Source organism: Mustela erminea, chromosome 16 (genome assembly GCF_009829155.1).
Source record: "Mustela erminea isolate mMusErm1 chromosome 16, mMusErm1.Pri, whole genome shotgun sequence".
NCBI lineage: Eukaryota > Metazoa > Chordata > Mammalia > Carnivora > Mustelidae > Mustela > Mustela erminea.
The window spans coordinates 36,883,524-36,903,829 of record NC_045629.1 but is presented as its reverse complement, the minus strand read 5'-3'; the positions used below and the strand labels follow the sequence as shown (position 1 = coordinate 36,903,829).

Sequence of the window (20,306 nt, the reverse complement as noted above, 5' to 3'; positions counted from 1 at the left end):
CAACATGCAGGAGAATAAAACCAGATCCCTTTCTTACACCATAGACAAAAATAAATTCAAAGTGGGTTAAAGACCTAAATGTGAGATCTGAAACATAAAAATTCTAGAAGAGAGCACAGGCAATAACTTGTTTGACATTGGTCATACCCACATTTTTATAGATATGTCTCCTGAGATGACAGAGATAAAAGTAAAAATAAATAGTTGGAACTACATCAAAATAAAAAGCTTCTGTGCAGTGAAGGAAACGATCAACAAAACTGAAAGGCAACCTATAAAATGGGAGAAGATACTGCAAATGACATTACCTGATAAAGGCTTAATATCTAAAATACATAGAGAACTTATAAAACTTAGCACCCAAAAAAACAAACAACTCAGTTTAAAAATGGGCAGAAGACGTGAATAGACATCCAGATGGCCAACAGACACATGAAAAGATGCTCAGTCAATATCACTCATCATCAAGGAAATGCAAGTCAAAACTGCAATGAGATGTCAATCAACCCCTGTCAGAATGGCTAAAATCAACAACACGAGAAGAGACAGGTATTGGTGAGGATGCAGAAAAAAGGGAACTGTCTTGCACTGTTGGTGGGAATGTAAAGTGGTGCAGCCACTCTAAAAGATAGTATGGAGGTTCCTCAAAAAGTTAAAAATAGGACTTCCCTCTGATCTAGCAATTGCACTACTGCGTATTTACCCAAAGATCATAAAAACTCTTATTCAAAGTTATAGCAACATTATGCACTCTGATGTTTACAGCAACATTATCTACAATAGCCAAACAATGGAAACAGTGCAGGTGTCCAGTGGCTGCAATGACTGATGAATGGATAAAGAAGATGTGGTATACTTATGGGCATTGGGGAGGGCATGTGCTATGGTGAATGATGTGAATTGTGTAAGACTGGTAATTGACAGACCTGTACCCCTAAAACAAATAATGCATTATATGTTTAAAAAAAAAAAAAAAGAAGATGTGGCATACACATACACACACACACACACACACACACACACACACACACACAAAATGTAATATTATATTACTTGGCCATAAAAAAGAATGAAATCTTGTTGTTTACATTGACATGATGGAGCAAGAATATCATGCTAAGCAAAATAAGTCAGTCGGAGAAAAACAAATACCATATAATTTCACTCCTATGTGGAATTTAAGAAACAAAACAAATGAACAAAGGACAAAAAAAGAGAGAGACAGAAGCAAACCAAGAAACAAACTCCTAAGTATCTAGAACAAACTGACGGTTTCCAGGGGGGAGGTTGGTGGAGTGCTGGGTTAAATAGATGATGGGGATTAAGAAGTGCAGTTGTTATGATGAGCACTAGTGTTATATGGGTGTTGAATCACTATATTGTGTACCTGTAATGAATGGTTCACTGTATGTTAACTAACTGGAATTTAAATGAATATTTAAAAACAAAAAAAAATTTTTAAATTCTATTCAGTAGAGACTTGAGTCTCTTTTCTATATAAAGATAGAATAAAATGTGGTAATAATATAAGTCTCCACTTTCAAAAACTTTAACTTTATTGGTTCAGAAAAAAAATCTGTGGTGTGGTAAAATATATTATTTTTTGCAATTTATGAAATTAATAATCCAATGGAATTAGGTAGGCTTGTAAAACTAGGAATCACATATGTAACTTTTATGATAATCCAGTGATTCATAAGAAAATTGTGAATTTGTAGGAAGTTTTAGAACAAATTGCTTCTAAGCAACAAAATACATATCATTTAAACTGTTTTTATCAAATATACTGTCTCTGTTAAAGGCTGAATTATATTTTCTCAAAAATGCATATTGAAGTCCTAATCCCCAGGACCTCAAAATATGACTACATCTGAGTTAGGGTCTTTAAAGAAGTAATTAAGTTATAATGAGTTCACTGAGGTGGGCCTTAATCCAGTATGATTGGCACCCTTATAAGAAGGAACTGGGGACATAAACATTATCAGGGGAAAGACAAAGTGAAGACACAGGGAGAAGATAGCTATCTATAAGCCAAAGAGACCTAGAATACTTCCTTCCCTCATGACCCTTCGAAGAAACCAGCCTTTCTGACACTTTGATCTGGGACATCAATAATTCTTCCAAAATTGTGACAAATAAATTTCTGTTGTTTAAGTCATCCAGTCTGTGGTAATTTGCTTTGGCAGCCCCAGCAAACTAACATACTCTTTGATTAATTCTAATATAATCATCATTATGAATCCAAGATGAACATTTAGGCTATTGGGAGTGCAAAGCTTCATTTTATGACTTTCCATTATAATTTCTAAGAGTTCCATTAATCTGATCAATTAATAAAATGTTTATTAAAAAAAAAAAGAAGGATAGAAAAAGGAAAAAAAAAGTTATCTCCTGGTATAGAACTAGAGATGGGAACTTTGGGGGGAATGAACTGTTGTTCCTTATAAATCCTTACACACATATTATTTTTTAATCCTTTACATGTTACTTTGATTAAATTAGATAGATGGAGATGGGTAGATGGGTAATTAGAAAAGAAAAATAAATAAACCAGTGGACAGTGTGATCACATTTAAACACTTCAAATCAACAATGAAGTTTCGTTTAATCCTCCACTTGTAAACTATTCTCATGAGCATTTTTTCTCTTTAAAGTTCATAAACAGAATTCAAATCACCCAAGCAGAAGTAATTTGCTGCTTTTAAGCCAAAGCCCTGACTAGCTACAGAGTTGCCTCTAGGAATTAACGAGAACAAAATCCCGATTAAAGGACTAATTGGCTTGTCTACTAATGAAAAGAAAAACAAAGTACGTTGCTCTACCCTGAGACAGAGTCATAAAAACAGAAGTTTTCAGAACCACCTCAGAGAAAATGTTTAAATCGTTAACAATAAAATCAAACAAGGTGAAGCCTAGAGAAGGGAACGATGAGAATAAACAAGGTCCTGATCCAAGCAATCAGCTTCAGCAATCCACAAGACAGGTATGCTACTTACATTCCTAAATCAGTCTTGATTACCATCATTTTTTGTCTAGTGATTGATTTTTGTCCAGTGTTTTAATATATGCTGTGGTATGTAAGATGGCTGTTTCGCCTGCTACCATTTGGGTCATGCTGTTTGTCTTTGGAAGTTTATCCACACTGTTTTCTATATACTATATATATTTGCTTTTTTTTATGTATTTATATATTTTTATGTATTTTATATGTATTTGCTTTAAAAGAGGTTGATAAATTTTTAGAAGATTACATTAGGAGTTGGAAAAGCCAAGTAAAACTTCTCATTGCTGATTTACACTTCTGAATAATTCAAAAAGAAATAATTTCTCAAATATCTAGTGGGCTATATGAATTAGCTTCAAAAAAGAATGTTAAATATCCTGGATGTGGTAAATTACAATTTAACAATTATTGCTTTAGACTAGGAGTTCCTGAAAAGGAAATAGTTTTGCCATTCAGGACAATTGGTCACGTATGGAGTCACTTTTGATCATCACAGCTCAGGGGTAGAGATGTTACTTGCATCTAGTCAGTAAAGACCAGAAATGCTGCTAGACATCCTAGAACATACAGGGCAGACTTTCACAATATAGAATTATCCAGTTCAAAATTTCAGTACTACCAAAGTGGAGGAACCTGGCTCTTGATAAGTTTTTTTCATAAGTTCTGGGTCTATTCATCTGTAAAATGATGATAATACCTGCTTCATAGCCTGTTTTATAAACTAGAGACAATATATCTAAACTGCATACTAGAAATTAGCAGCCTCCCTTTCAAGTAAGTGTGGCCCTATTTGTGAGTTCTCTCTAGTGGAATGCGAGTGATTAGTGTTCATATGATAATAGTATAGCATCATATGGTAATAGCATTGTATTATATAGGAAAAGGTCTCTCTTTTCTAGAGACACATACTGAAGCATTTAGGGATCAATTATCATGTCTAAAATTGACTCTTAAACACTTTACTAATAGGGTGATGATAAAGTACTGGAAGGGGCACCTGGCTGGCTCATTCAGTGGAGCATGTGACTCTTGATCACAGGGTTGTGGGTTCAAGCTGCATAATGAGTGAAGATTACTTAAAAATAAAATATTTTTTAAAAGGGAAAAAAATAAAGTGCATAGTAGAGGCTTCCCAAATGGCTATTAATATTATTATTATTATAATTTGTGTTTATATGATAAATATAAGTCCAAAGTGATAATTATATGATCAATAGTCACTTATAACTATCTATAGAATAATTTTCATAAATTACTGACTAGATTTACCTAAAAGTGCTGTGTAAGATTTTTAGAGCAATAATTATTTTCCCATCTAAAAGACTTGGATGAAGGATGTCAAGTACAAGCAGGAGTGTACCTCAGGGACTAAAATAGCATGGTCTAATGACTCAGGTTTAAATGAGCCTAGAGTATAGAAAACACCAAGATTACTTAGCATTTGCCCTGGAAAATCTGCCTTTGATTTCTGATTAACAATTGACTGTGTTTGCACTGGAGAGCAGATATGGACAATGTGCTTAGCATTGCTTCATGAGAGCACCCTTGAATTTTTTCTAATTCTTGTACTAATATAAATATTCCCATATTTTGAAAACTATTTATATGTTTAAAAACTCATGGAATATCACAGATGTTGAACTGGGTATTTTCCTTCAGCTAGTCTTGTGTTTCTTGCTGGAAAAGTCACTTCAATGATATTTAATCCCTGCCTGTCGTAATTATTTTCCAACAGAACACATAAAAATAACTAATATATTATTCTCTCAGAGAACATATAGCTAACAATAATTACTATGTGCCAGGAAAGTTGCTATCCTGTTCCAAGTACTATTGTATTAAATCTTCAGAGTAACCATGAGTCCTGTTATAATTTGTTGCTTACACACAACTAACAACTGGCAAAGCTTGGACTGGAGACCTGTTCTATCTGACTGTTGCACCTGAAAGCTAAATGTCTAGGCTATACTTCTTCAGAACAAATGAATTATAGTTGAATCAACTTTCTAAATACTCAACTCGCTGGATAAAGGAATGTTAGAGAGAAGGCAAAAAGTACTGATACTCCTTACACAGTTCTTTCCTTCAGAAACAGTAAGATGGTCTTTAGATTCCAAGTGTTTGAATTTCTTTCAAACTTTTTCTTGTGATTGAGTTCCAGTTTCACCACATTGTGGACCCTGAACCACCAAGGAAATGTTGAAAAAAAAAAAAAAAAAGACTGGGGGCATCACATTGCCTGATTTCAAGCTATATTACAAAGCTGTGATCACCAAGACAGCACGGTTCTGGCACAAAAACAGACACATACACCAACTGAACAGAATAGAGAGCCCATATATGGAATTTCAACTCTGGTCAACCAATCTTTGGCAAAGCAGGAAAAAATATCCACTGGAAAAAAGACAGTCTCTTCTATAAATGGTGTGGAGAAAATTGCATATAGCTATATACAGAAGAATGAAATTGGACTATTCTCTTACACCATACACAAAGATAAACTCTAAATGGATGAAAAACCTCAGTGTGAGACAGGAATCCATCAAAACCCTAGAAGAGAACATGGGCAGTAACCTCTTCAACATCAGCCACAGAAACTTCTTTCAAGACAGGTCTCCAGACTCCAAAGGTTTCCAAGGAAAACGAAAGCGAAAATGAACTTTTGGGACTTCATCAAGATAAAAAAAAACTTCTTCACAGCAAAGGAAACTGTCAACCAAACAAAAAGTCAACCCACAGAATGGGAGTTGATATTTTGCAAATGACACTACAAACAAAGGGCTGATATCCAAGATCTATAAAGAACTTCTCAAACTCAACACCCAAAAAACAGATAATCAAGTCAAAAAATGGGCAGAAGACATGAGCAGACACTTCTCCAAAGAAGACATACAAATGGATAACAGACACATAAAAAAGTCTTCATCATCATTAGCCATCAGGGAGATTCAAATCAAAACCACATTGAGATACCACCTTACAACAGTTAGAATAGCAAAAAATGACAAGGCAAGAAAAAACGTATATTGGAGAAGTTGTTGAGAAAGGGGAACCCTCTTACACTCTTGGTGGGAATGCAAATTGGTGTAGCCACTTTGGAAAACAGTGTGGAAGTTCCTCAAGACATTAAAAATAGAGCTACTCTATGATCCAGTAATTGTGCTACTGGGTATTTACCCCAAAAATATAGATGTAGTGAAAAGAAGGGCCATATGCACTCCAATGTTCATATCAGCATGTCTACAATAGCCAAAATGTGGAAAGAGATAAGATGCCCTTCAACAGACAAATGGATAAAGAAGATATGGTCCATATACACAATGGAATATTAGCCATCAGAAAGGATGAATACCCAACTTTTGCCTCAGCATGATTGGGATTGAAGGAGATTATGCTAAGTGAAATGAGTCAAACAGAGAAAGTCAATTATCATATGGTTTCACTTATTTGTGGAACATAAGGAATAGCATGGAGGATATTAGAAAAGGGAAAAAATGAAGGGGAAGAAATCAGAATGGGAAAAGAACCATGAAAGACTAAGGACTCCGGGAAACAAATGGAGGATTTTAGAAGGGAGGGGTGTGGGGGGGTTGGGTAAGCCTGGTGGTGGGTATTAAGGAGGCCACAGATTGTGTGGAGCACTGGATCCATGCACGAGCAATGAATCATGAAACACTACATCAAAAATAATGATGTACACTGTATGGTGACTAATATAACACAATAAAAATAAATAAATAAATCCTTAGAAAATACAGAAATAGTAATACTGGAGAAGTACTTAGACTAAACACAGGTAGAACAACTCTGGTGTACATCCCATGACAGTAATACTGGAGAAGTACTTAGACTAGACACAGGTAGAACAACTCTTGTGTATATCCCATGATATTCTGATGGTACCAATTTATGGATGTTAACATGAAGTCTATGGGCATCACATTATATCTTAAAAGGCATATTTTGGGAAATTATTTACATCTATTGTTTAGATATAATAATACATTGCTTGAGGAAATAGAGTTATTCTCTAGTTTCAAATATGCTAAATATTAAAGATGACAGAAAGTTAAAATCATTTAATCGATAGAATATAACCTTTTAAAATGACATTTAAACAACAAGTTTCTGAAATACAAATAGATGTTTTGAGGCCTATAGGAAGATATTCATGAATGAATAAATCGATTTACATTGTTCTTTTAAAGTTTCATTTAAAGAGTTTGTTCTTAAACCAAAATATCATAGGTGACTTCCATTGGTCAATAACCAATAAATCAAGATCTGCAAACTAAGACCATTCCAGACTCTCATGCTACAGAATAAGACACCATTCACATAAATCAACATTTGTGTACATGAAAAGACTATGATGAAATGTTTATGAATAACATCATAATATGATGTAAAAGTACTTTATTGAACTCAGAGGGCTTTACCACTACTTCATAATATATCCAGGGATCTATATCTTTCTAGCTAGTTAATCAATTTCCTACTCAAGAACATAAAAACAATAATAGCTGTCTTGCCTAATGCATATGGTTACTGTCAGGCTTAAATTAAATCATCTGATTAATTTATTTTCCAGTTTAAAATGTTCCTGACATATAGTGCCTATAAATAATGTCAAACTCCACATCAACACTTGTGAAATTCTCAAGGCCTTTGTCCCTGCCTATTTAGCTAGCCTTATTTTCTCACACTATTTCCCATTCAACCACTTCTACTTTAGTCTCCCCCAAGTACACAATCACACCTTGGACTATTGTTAAAGAGGCATCCTCTGCCTGGAATATTTTCCATATCCCGTTCACTCAAAAACAAAATCATCTTGATTTGTAATACTCTCCTCCCTTTCCTTCTCCTCCTGTAGAATTGACCATTCCACCCTTCTGTCCTGTTCTATCCTCTACATTGTCTCATCTCCTATAACATTTCCTTACATTTACATTTTTTAGTGTTTGTTTCCCCTTCTAAACTGTGAACAGCTTGGGAGCCAACATTTCCATAGTCTTTCCTTATATCTCCATCCCCGTAGGAACATCCTCGACAAACACTGGCCACATCCAGTGAGACATACATACATTTCAAAGGAAAACTTAGAGGCTCAAATGAGACAGAAACAAATGAAATCACAATGAGAAGAAAGAAGAGAGCTCTGAATTAAGAAACTAGACTAGTTTCTTCTCTCCCTCACTTTAAGTTCTACTACTAAAGACATAGACCAGAGCCAAACACTGGAGCTGTGGGGGAGTGAGGAGTGAAATTGGGTGGAACATGTGCCAGGGAGATGCAGCAACCACACGCACAAAAAGAGAGTGCCTGAGGCCAGCAAGCCATGAAGGTTAGGGTTGATGATTCAATAGTAGAGCCAAGAATATTCATTTAAGTACAAGAATTATCATTTGTAGTGTACCATAAACAAATGATAAACTTTTGATGATTGGCTTGATCACTGAATGAAAAACTCTGTTATATTTTACATTTAGATTTTTTTTTAATTTAAATCTGTCATGTACGATCTTTATTTTGTTTCTTAAAGGGAGAAAACAAAAGTGAAAACAAACCTCTCCAAACCAAGATGATTCCTGTCACATCTGAAGAGTCACACACCAAAATACAAGGTCAGAATCCAAATCTATAGGAAAAAATCTATGAAGTAAAATGCATGTCTCTCTAAATGTGTTACCTTGACTAGGTAGATCACCTGGGGTAAACCATACTTGAGATACCTAAGGATCTGAATGTTTATAAAAGCATTACTTCCATCCATGTTGTGAAGTGTGTAAACCTGGTGATTCACAGACCTGTACCCCTGGGGATAGAGTATTATGCCTCCATCAGAAAGGATGAATACCCAACTTTTGTAGCAACATGGACGGGACTGGAAGAGATTATGCTGAGTGAAATAAGTCAAGCAGAGAGAGTCAATTATCATATGGTTTCACTTATTTGTGGAGCTAACAAATAGCATGGAGGACATGGGGACTTAGAGTGGAGAAGGGAGTTGGGGGAAATTGGAAGGGGAGGTGAACCATGAGAGACTATGGACTCTGAAAAACAATCTGAGGGTTTGAAGGGACGGGGGGTGGGAGGTTGGGGTACCAGGTGGTGGGTATTATAGAGGGCACGGATTGCATGGAGCACGGGGTGTGGTGCAAAAATAATGAATACTGTTATGCTGGAAATAAAAAAAAATAATAAAAAAAAAAAATAAAATAAAATAAAATAAAATAAAAAAGAAATACATGCATCCGAAAAAAAAAAAAAGCATTACTTCTTCATTCAGTCACTTACTCAATAAATTTTTTTTAATACATACTGTGTGCCAGGCATCAGTCTATGGACTAGAGATATAGTAGCAAACAATATGGGGCAAGTCTGTATTAACATAGGCATATAATGAACAATGTAATTTCAAATAAGTTTTATGAAATAATAAAATTGATATGGCTTGTACATGTTTAAAGTTTCAATGATCAGGCTTCTGCTCTTCTTCCTTTAAACTTTCTTCACTAGAAATCTTATCTACTCCTAAGGCTACCATAACTCATTCCTATATCAGTGATTCCATAGCAGGCCCAATTCCTTTTTTAAGACCATGTCCAATATTTTGTAAGTAACCATTGGACATACACACCTGTACGTTCTGCTACCATTCTGTTTTACTATGAGTTATTTTATAGCAGTGATGGTTTCAAATCAACATTTCTTCTCACATAAAAATACAGTCTTAATGGTAGGAAACCAAGGATCACATCTTTGGGATGACAAGTTTATTATTATCTTTGTTATACTTTTTTTGAAGTGTATTTGTAAGCTTAATTTTTCATAGTTGGTAGTAAAAACTCTTGTGGAAGCTTCATTTAACAGAGAAGCTTTTTGAGTCGACAGGAAAAAAAATTAGTTTCATTTAAATCTGCAGAGTTAGCATGTCTTCAAAGGCTTTAATAAGAATAACAGTTATATTTAAGATATTTTGTTTTGAAAAAGCAAAATTATTAGTGTTTAAAGATAGCCTTTTATATGTGCTTGGTATTTTATATTCTTCACTTCAAAACAGTGCAGGTGGCAATGTCACAATATCTGCAGATGTTGATTTCTGATTATAGAACTCTTATCTTCTGCAGAGCGTGGTTTAATTTTTATCTGCCATGGAAATGAAGAACGTAATGTATTTTGGATTCAAATAGAGATAACTTTCTAAAGTCCTCTTTTGATTATAATCATCTTTCTTAGGCTTCCACTTCACTTATAGCACATTAAGTCCTTCTTTAAAAAATGTTTTGGTACCAGTAGAGGATATGTAAATGACTTCCCTAATAGTTTATGATATTGGAAGGTGACTTAGTGTGGAAATGGATCAAAGTTAGGTGCCCATAGCTAGTATGGTATGGTAGGTTGACTAATGGCTCTTCAAAGACATTCATACCCTAATCCCTAAAAACTATGAGCAGGGGGAAACACTGATGTTATTAAGTTAAGGATTGTGAGATGGGAAGATTATCCAGAAGACCTCAATATAATTAAGGAGTTCTTGTAGGAAAAACGCGGGAAGGTCAAAGACAGAAGAAGATGGGATGATGCAATCTGAAGACAGGAAGGGACACAGTCCAAGGAACACAGGCAGCCTCTACAAGCTAGACAACAATAAACCAGTGTTGTTCTAAGCCTTTAAGCTTGTTTGCTACCACATCAGAAAACTAATCTATATGGCTTTAAAATACTCTGTACTTAATAACAAAAGAGAAATAAGAAATTGAGTTTTGCTCCAATCAATAACATAAATTCAGTACATTGACAGTATATAGTACTAGCAAGAGCACTGGTTTTAGAGTTTGACACGCTTGAATTCAAATTATATCTCTACCACTTAATAGCTTTGAGTGACCTTAGTCAAGATAGTTGATATCTCTGAGTCTCAGTTTGCTCATGTATAAAATAAGGATAATACTGTCATCAATCTTGTAGGTTGTAAATACAAATTAAATTAGTTAATATATGTAAAACATTTAGCACTGAGGTTGATAAATTCCAATGTTGATAGAAGTCAGATAGTGTAAATGAGGATAATGCATGCTCTGTTTAAACAGGCCAGAGGCCACTCAGCTCCAAGCAATCACTGCCATGTGGATGAGAGGTGAGTGCTGCCAGACATCATGAGCAACTGCAAATACAAATTTTAACTTGAAAGCTCCCAATTTTTAAATACCAACTTTTTTAAATGTTTGAATATTCTCTTTTTAAATTACTGAAATAAAAACTAAAATCTTGTCATATGACCATTTTGTGATCTCTAACCAACCACATGGTAGGTACTTGATGTTATTCATGTATGTAGTCATGTATGAACAGTGACAACCCTTAACAGAATTCTGAATCTTGCAATTCACGATTGCAAGATTACTTACTCTTCCCTTTCTTCCACTCATGCTCTCCATCCCATATTTGTGTTGCAAACAGACTGCAAGTGTAGTATCCTCTCTGGGCCAACTGTGCCAAATAGCTCTAGGTTCCAAGCCAAGAGCTCTAGGTTCCAAGTCTAATATATTTCCAGGTCTGCAGAGGTGCCCCAGGCCTTGCCAGTCCCCCATCACCATCCAAAATGACCCACGTTGCATCTCAGCCAACTTAGTTTGGACAAAAATCTGGAAAGTTAAAAACCGCTCTAGAATTAAAAATACTCTAAAAAATAAAGTATATTAATTTTTAAAATATAGCAGGGAAAAAGAAGGAATAAACCTAGCTTGTTTAAATAAGAAACCACTCTTTAGTTCTTGATAATCACAGTTAACTTATACAAATTTCATTTGCCTTGTATGAAATAGGAGAATAACCAGACTATGTACAGAAATTTAATTTTTAAAAATCAGTAAAGGCTTCCCTGTATAAGATCAGTCAGTTCCAGGGACACCTGAGTGGCTCAGTTGGTTAAGCAGCTGCCTTCGGCTCAGGTCATGATCCTAGTGTGCTGGGATCGAGTCCCACATCGGGCTCCTTGCTCGGCAGGAAGCCTGCTTCTCCCTCTGCCTCTGCCTCCCATTCTGTCTGCCTATGCTCGCTCTCTCTCCCTCTCTCTCTCTGACAAATAAATAAAATCTTTAAAAAAATTAAAAAAAAAAATCAGTCAGTTCCATTGTCATGCACAGGAGCTACTATGGCTAATTTTAGTAGTATAGTTCACTTTCTATAATTGTAGATTATACTCATCAGCCAAAAGACAAAGTGGGAATATAGAAATAACAATAACAAAATGAATGAAACTTTTTATCAAAAAACTACTTAAGCATATTTTTCTGCTTCATCCAAAAAGAAAAAAAAAAAGGAGAAAGAAAAATCCTTATAATGTAAACAATTACTCACCATTATTAAACTTAATAAGAAATATTCTTTCAAAATGATACCTGATGTGGTGATGAACAAAAGAAATGAGAAATGAACCAACACAGCATGTGAAATTTCTGAAAACTTGGTCTAGAAAAAAGATGAATTTGATGTTCTTTATAATTTGACATGATGAAGGAAAGTGCTAACCATGCGGATTTAGCAAGGGACAGGGATGTAATTTGGCAAGGGATGGAGCCTTCAGTGTCAAGGGCTCCAGGGTAAGAAAACCTATGGATAACTGGAAAACCATTCAAGGGACGGAGTCAGCCCTAGGAGCTAATTGCTCTCTCTGCCTCTCCCTCATCGTCAACATGGCTTCATTTCTCATGTTGCTGCATTTCTCTCTGCATATCTACTCTGAACTGCTCTCACTCCCATCTACTCATTTCCCAGTCTAAATTCCAGAGAGAATGGTCTGACAGACTTAGATAGAAACCATTATTCCTATTGGGCAGAGCCTATGATATCACCACCCAAATCACCAGCCAACTATGGACTGGACCACCTTCTTTAGATCAGGTCACCATCTGTACACACAATCAGTATCCATTCCTATGTATAATACAAAACAGAGATGCCTTGTTAAAGGTGGAGAAGTAAAGAGATCTGATCAGCTAGCTGATCAGCTAGCTAGAAGACCAGACTCTTAACTGAAAAACTTCCTCGGTTTCCACCTATTTTACAAACTAAAAACTTAAGAGATTCTAACCAATGTGGATAGGATGCTTTTTATTTTTATTTTTTATTTTTCTGATAAAATACTATATACTTTATAGTTTTCATGATTTAAATATACCCGCATAATTCAATTAAATCGAACTGTTTGGGGGCTTTTTTTTCTGCTAAAGAATATAGATGATTGATTTGTAAGAAGTTGCATTCTGCTTTCCTGATTCCTGAAACACTTTTAAGTAAATAACAGCTCCTGCATGCTTCATTTATGTCAATGCTGTGAAGATTTGAAAGAGTTAATATACGTTTTTTAAAGCTAATTTATCCCAGTCAGGCTGGTGGAACACTGTGTTTATATTGCATTTTTCTTGAATGGAGTCTTTATCTAATCCTCACAGAAATACCCATGACAAAAGTATTTCTCATTTTATGGATGAGGAAACTGTTATAGAAAAGCAACTTATCCAGAGTCACCCAGAGAATTGGTGATGTAAGGATTAGAGTTCTGTATTTAGTACCCAGCACCAGTAACTCACCACAGTCTTTAATATAAACTGTACATTAAATGTATTTTCTAGATGAACTAATCCCAGTACAAAAGTACCTGAAACTAAACATGACATTGAGGGAGGACAGGATCTGTCATTTTGCACAGTACAAAAGCTACCTTAGATGGATCTGTATTTTTTGTTGATTAATTCATTTCTTTACTTGTGATGATGTATCTTAAAATTAAAAAAGAAAACTCCCTAAATATAAAAATCTCTTTAGGACTTTCTGGCATATTAAGGCTGAGTAGAAGACTTCTAATCTCCGATCCAATGCAAAGACCCCTTCTTACCTCCGTTAATGCAGTCTCCAGCATCTGTCTATCTACCTCCAGCAACAGAGGTTTCACTGCCTCACAAAGCCATATGTTTCACTGTGAGACAAATGTAGTTGTTAGAATGTCCAGGATTTCATTTGTCCGTTTTATAAATCCCATTGATGGATCTTTCTTCTGCCTTCTGCTAATATAAAATAATATACCAGATATTATATTATTAAATTAATTAAAATAATAAAATATATTAAAATAATATTCTGTTCTATACAACAGAACTTCAAAGAATCTGAAATAACTGCTGTATCAGTAGTTGGTCTTCAGTACTTTAGCTAAAGACTTTAAGTTCCTTAACCATGCCTTATGAGATGGTTTCCAGAACTCTCACCTACTCTGATTCTCTCTCCTCTGGATTTTTTATAGATTGCATGAGCATTTCTAATATAAAATATTACATGTTTCAAATTCTGTGACATTTTAGGCACTTCCTTAGTTTCCATTTTATACACATCGGTATAATGTTTGCCAGCTTCCTCCATGTCATTTGACAATTCACAAAGATATAATAAAATGTCAGATATGGTCAAAATGTTATAGTTAAAATTTTTGTAAGAACACTAAATATTCAGTAACAACAAAATTAAACACAGGCTGAGTCAAAAATACAATTGCGAGTACCAGAGAGACTAATCATAAATTATACGCTTCTTAAAACTGTTATTTACCATTTTATTGCAAATGTTCATTCATTAAGATGAAAATGATAGTGTCACTTATGCATATAATCAAAATACTCAGACTTAGTTTTTGTTAACTCACCTAACATCTAATTACTCAGATATTGTTGGTGTCTAATAAAAGAATTGTTTTTGAGACAGAACCCGCAATGTATTTGGTGTTTTAAGAGTTAGAAATTTAAACAAGTGATATCATCACCCACATCAAACATTTCAACAAATGAAAGCATTTTCAAGTCTTTTCCTTTTTATATCCCTCCAAAAAAAAAAAAAAAGCCAACTGAACCAACACCTGTCTAATTCACAACCTTATTCCCAAATTAGGTTCTTTGGATTCCTCCTTTTCCAGCAATTATTTAGTGCCACTGATAAAATGTGGAAGGTTAATGGCTTTCTGCATCACTTATTTCCTCACTTGAAGATGGAAGCAGATGTTTCACACCTGCACAGGTCTCTTCAGTGTGCTGCTACAAGGGGGCCAAGCAGTTTGAAAGTGTATTACAGTGGGCCCAGAGCGAGATGCTGCCAGGCCAAAGACAGAATCAGCCAGGTGTGTGGAGGGCAAATTCAGTACTCATTCTTGCACATTCAATAAAAGCAACCATATCAGAACACTTCGATTCCAGATTTTACTATCTGTCATGGGCACACATTCCAGGGCAGAATTTGACTAAGTATACTGATGAGTTCTGGCAATTGCTGTGCAATGTGCAAAGAGCACAGTTGGCAGAAAAGACGTACACTATTAGTTTGGGCAGCTACAAAACAGGGAATCCTGCTGTCCATGTGTGAAGCAGGGGAAAACTACAATGTGAGGGTGACAAAACTTCACCCAGATGCCAGACCAAGATTTGCTGTGTATTTTAGATTTCTTCCATGATGAGGATGATGCAAACAATCTGGCCATCTGTTCCCACAAACAAATAACATGTTGCATGGATAAAAAGACACCCACACTGACTATAGTTGACAGGGATCCTTTTGTTTTAAGTCCTCATGAGTATTTTTAAAGTTGTTCTGCTTAGAATCCAAGAATGGGCAATAACTGGTTTCTCATTTTCACCAACAAGCTGTGATTAAGGATTTATTTTGTAATTAAAATGCTTATCCACAAAGCAAATTAGGCTGGAATTAATTTCTAAATAGCCTAAACTTGCCATAGTAGAAGCAGTGTCATTTTAGAAGGTGTTGGTAATGTCTAGAAAAGATGTGGTAAGATATAAGGATCTAATTAGAGTTAGTTTAATCCAAATGTTATGACGATAAACAGAAATTCCTTATTAGAAGAGGAAAAGAGAACTGTTACAGAATAGTCATTTAATTGGTACTAGCAGAAAAGTAGTGCTGTAAATGCAATGCATATGCTATAGCTTGAATGAGTAATGGAAATATGCGATGCGACATATTCATTTGCTTTTATAAGAAATGGTCAATAAAAGCCTCTTAAAAAATACTCTGTTTTATAGATTATGCTTGTTTTATTCAGGAGGGATTTTTTTTATCCTTTTACTCATATTTCATGCTCTATTTCAATACTAATTTGGGGGCAGGGGTGCAGATGCTTTTAGAAAAATATATGAACACAATGGTTCATAACCTTTTTTGGCCCAAACTTCTTTGAGGAGCTCATGGTAACCTTAAATCCTCTCCATGTAAAAAATGCATATGCAGCATACAGTCTCAAAAGTTCCAATCCATAGGTGTACTAGACAACTGTAGCCAGAGGTTAAGAACTCTGCTCTAAAAGATCTTACAGTAATTACCCCAGTGTTTGTAGATATGGGAAAAAAGATTTGGCTTTCACTTTCCTAGGCAGCAATATGTAATATAATGTTAGAGATTTGAAAAATGATTTTTTTTAGATAAAAAGAAATAGGAAAATATTGCTTAAACCGAATACATAGGGAAAATAAGACCTTCTCTCTTATTTCTACCAAAAGCTTCTTAGTACAAAATGACATATTGAAAGTGCATTTTTTTTACTCTGAAATCTGTTCAGTACTGATAAGCTTGCTAGTGTACCACATGTGCTTGTGTAAGAAAGACCCTATCCTGCACTCTCAGTAAGATTCTGTATTTGTGGAACTATTTCATTTGGCATATAGACTCTAGACACAGACTCCATGAACATGATTACAGTAATGGTTCTTTGTATCCTAAGTAAAGTAAGGAATTTGGAGGTTTTTCATTTAAACATACAACTGTGGTTTCTATCTTCTAGCCAGAATTACTATAATTCTGAAATAAATGTAGGTAGGAGATATATAATGAAGAAACTTGTTTTTGGAAATCCAGAGATTTCAGCTCTCTTAGTCATAAGCTTTTTAAAACTCTAAGTAGTGAGTCCATTTTGTGATTCCCCTTATTCCTGAAACATGTTCCTGAAAAGTTTTTTACTTTGGAAGATTTAAATGGATCATAGGAATTTTCATATTAAAGGACTTACGTGGTAAAAACTTTTGTGGAAGTAAGTGATCACACATGATTTATCATTTTTGTGAATCCAGATTTTCAATACAGGATTGGCTTAAGTTTTTCCAATTATAATGTATTACAAAAAATAAAAGTTATGATTTGAATATTGATTCTAATTTCCTAAGCACAGTACATCCAATTAAAAATAAATTAGAAACTGTAGACAATGAATAACCATTAAATTTTGTTCATTCTATTTCTTTGCTCCTTTTATATTTTCTTTTTATATTAAGTCATTTACTTTCATTAAAATCTTCTCTATAATCCAAATATTTACCAGTGAATTGATTATTCTCTTGGCACACTACAATTTAAACTATTTTAATTAGAAATTGTATTTGTAGGCTTGAAGGGAAATCTTAACTTTTGGACTAAAAATGAAGCTAGTACATATTAGTTTGTATTGCTTATTCAGAAAAGATGTCATAGCTAAAGATGATCAAAACAAAACCAAAAATTTTGTTTCATTAAAAAACTAGAATGCAAAATTCTAAAATAATGTCAATGATATCACTTCTCTCTGTTTTATTCTTCTGAATTTTATGAGGCTTCAGTTTCAGCCACAAATTACGAATAATACCATAGCAGAACTGAAATGTCTTTTGAATGATTATTCCTTATTAATCTCAGTTTAGCCAGTTTCAAAGAGAAATATACTAAATGAACCTTTTGCTGCATAATACACCAACTCTAAGTATACTTTTTATCAGCCTGGAGGTATCTACAAGTTAACTTCACCTGCAGGAGGTCCAACTTTGTTTAGCAGGAGTCCTAGGGGAAGCATTCCTATGACTATTTTGGAGAAACAATAAGCATTTTTGTAATTTATACTGTACAATATGACTTATCAAGAGTGGCATATATTCTTCTGTCTAAATGTTGTTTTCTTTCCACAGATAACATCTCCGAGAAAAATTCACTCAAAGATTTGACCCCAAGCCCTGACCATCAAAATGCAACAGAATCAAAGGGAGCAACGCCAGAGCAGAAAGAAATGGAGACTGGGAAAGAAGTCTTAGTCAGGTGAGAACTGAATAAAACTCACATTACATGTTAGATATATTGCTCAGGCTTCAGTGAAGAAATCAAATGTGTATTCCTCACTTTAGCTGAACAAAGGTTAGGACAACAGTAGTCACATAAAACAGAAGAACTGGCTGAAAGTTAAAGGTTGTTTCTGTCCAGTTCATTGTCCCTTACTAACTAGTCCTGGTCACTAACCAGGATCTCTAGACAACCATTTAGCTATAGGCCAGATCACACCAGCAAAAACATGGTAGTCACACTTCTGAGTCATTAATATCATCAAGGAAACAGCCTACATATTTACTAGACATGAATTTTTAAAAAGAAGAAATTGAACAGAATATATGATTCTTTTCCAAGTTCACAAAGAAACAGCCAATCCAATTCTGTAAATATTTTATTGTTTAGTTGTTATTTCCTTTTATCTGCTAAAGAAAGTGTAGCATGATAACCAAGAATAATTACAGTAACAGGTAATCTTTATGCCACTGAAGAAATACAGTTTTATAAACACTTCCCATAAAATTATTGGAAATACCACAAAAGAGATGACAATTTCAATGTGAATAAGTAAATCCACAATAAAACACAACTAGGAGCCCCTTCATTTTGCCACTTCTTGGCATGCTATTATGTGCCTGCTGATCCAATTTGAATTGCTTAATTATAGTTAATATAATTGCAATAGGCTTATGGAATAATAAAAGCATACTCTTATTTAACAGGCAAGAAGACTTGTCATTTAAAAAGAAATTAGAAGTGCCTTTTCCTCCCCCTAAATCCCCCTCCCTACTTCTTTCTGAACATCTCCTACACTGTGTTAAACCATGTGCTGCCAATAGGAGTTACAGTGATAATCTAGGACACAGTGTATTGCAGACTGAACAATAGGCATCAGAAAGAGAAGGTACACTTTCAATAAATACAAATTTGGCTATTATGGAATTAAATATGAGTTCACTCTATCACATGCATATACATAAAAAGCTGTTTGACAAAAATTAAACCTGACATACTATTTAGGCCGAAAGATGTTTAAACTCTGGGTTAAAGACTAAAATCTTACAACTGAGCTAAGTAATTATTTATATTATTTTTATAACTGTTGGTGTTTATAGAATGATTTGCAGTTCTTTTAGTGGGTCATTATTATCTTCACTTTACAGATAAGCAGTCAAGGCACATGGAGGTTAATTAGCTGGCCTATAGTAATAGGGTCAGCTCAGGCAAGACTGGACTGCACAAGACTCAAATTCCTCAGTGGAACTTTTTCCTCCCTCTCATGAATACACTTATTTCAATCAACAGCTTAACCTCCTGAACCAATCTCTCCGTCTGGTATTTATTTTAGTATACTTAATTTTTTTGTAATAACCAATGGTGATAGACATGTTTTCAAAGGACTAAAGTGGAAGCCATAACTAACATTTTAGGGATATATTGCTCTTAAACCAAATCCATTTCTAGTATTGTACTCTTCTAAAATATGAAAATGGAAAACTTTCAGTTACCCAAAAAGTGGGTCAATCAGTGTATCTCAAAAACAGAAAACTCCTTGAATGATCCTTAATACCATGCGTGGTCTGTCTCTTCCCCTATTTTCCTAACCTTCTATTCCGGTCACAATGGCCCTAATTCAGTCTCTTGTACCTGTGAATTGATTTTTTTTTCTGGAATAATTGATTGTTCTTTCTGCAATATAGGTGGCAAAGTGCCTTGAGAATTATTGACAAACTGAGTAAATCCAAATTAGCTTAAAACTCTTTCTTTGTTGTTAGATGGCTGGTCACACTTTTCCTCAGGAATGAGTGAAAACCAACTGCATTGAAGGAGCAACTTTAATGGGTCACTAAATGTTCTATTGTCACTTTTGACTAATATTATGGGAATCCTAACATCCAAATACCATGTACAACTTTCCAAAGACTTCCTATTTCAATTTCATTGGCATTAATAGTACCACATCTAGAGTCTTAGACAACAGGGTTTTTGTACATCACTAGAAAATATCAATTATAGGGTTCCTGGGTGGCTCAGTGGGTTAAAGCCTCTGCCTTTAGCTCAGGTCATGATCCCAGGGTCCTGGGATCGAGACCTGCATTGGGCTCTCCATTCAGCAGGGAGCCTGCTTCCTCCTCTCTCTCTGCCTGCCTCTCTGCCTACTTGTGATCTCTGTCTG

The 20,306-nt window shown here is 34.7% G+C and overlaps 1 protein-coding gene across 1 annotated transcript in view; it reads left to right on the top strand.

Annotated features, from left to right (window-relative positions):
- The first annotated feature begins 2,872 nt into the window (after positions 1 to 2,872).
- CNGB3 (cyclic nucleotide gated channel subunit beta 3) overlaps positions 2,873 to 20,306 on the top strand; it is a 150,126-nt gene continuing 132,692 nt past the window's right edge. Inside the window, exons 1-4 of the mRNA XM_032315994.1 lie at positions 2,873 to 2,983; positions 8,550 to 8,631; positions 17,998 to 18,124; positions 18,853 to 18,997. Coding sequence (XP_032171885.1) covers positions 2,873 to 2,983; positions 8,550 to 8,631; positions 17,998 to 18,124; positions 18,853 to 18,997 — 465 coding nt within the window. The remainder of the gene's footprint in view (positions 2,984 to 8,549; positions 8,632 to 17,997; positions 18,125 to 18,852; positions 18,998 to 20,306) is intronic.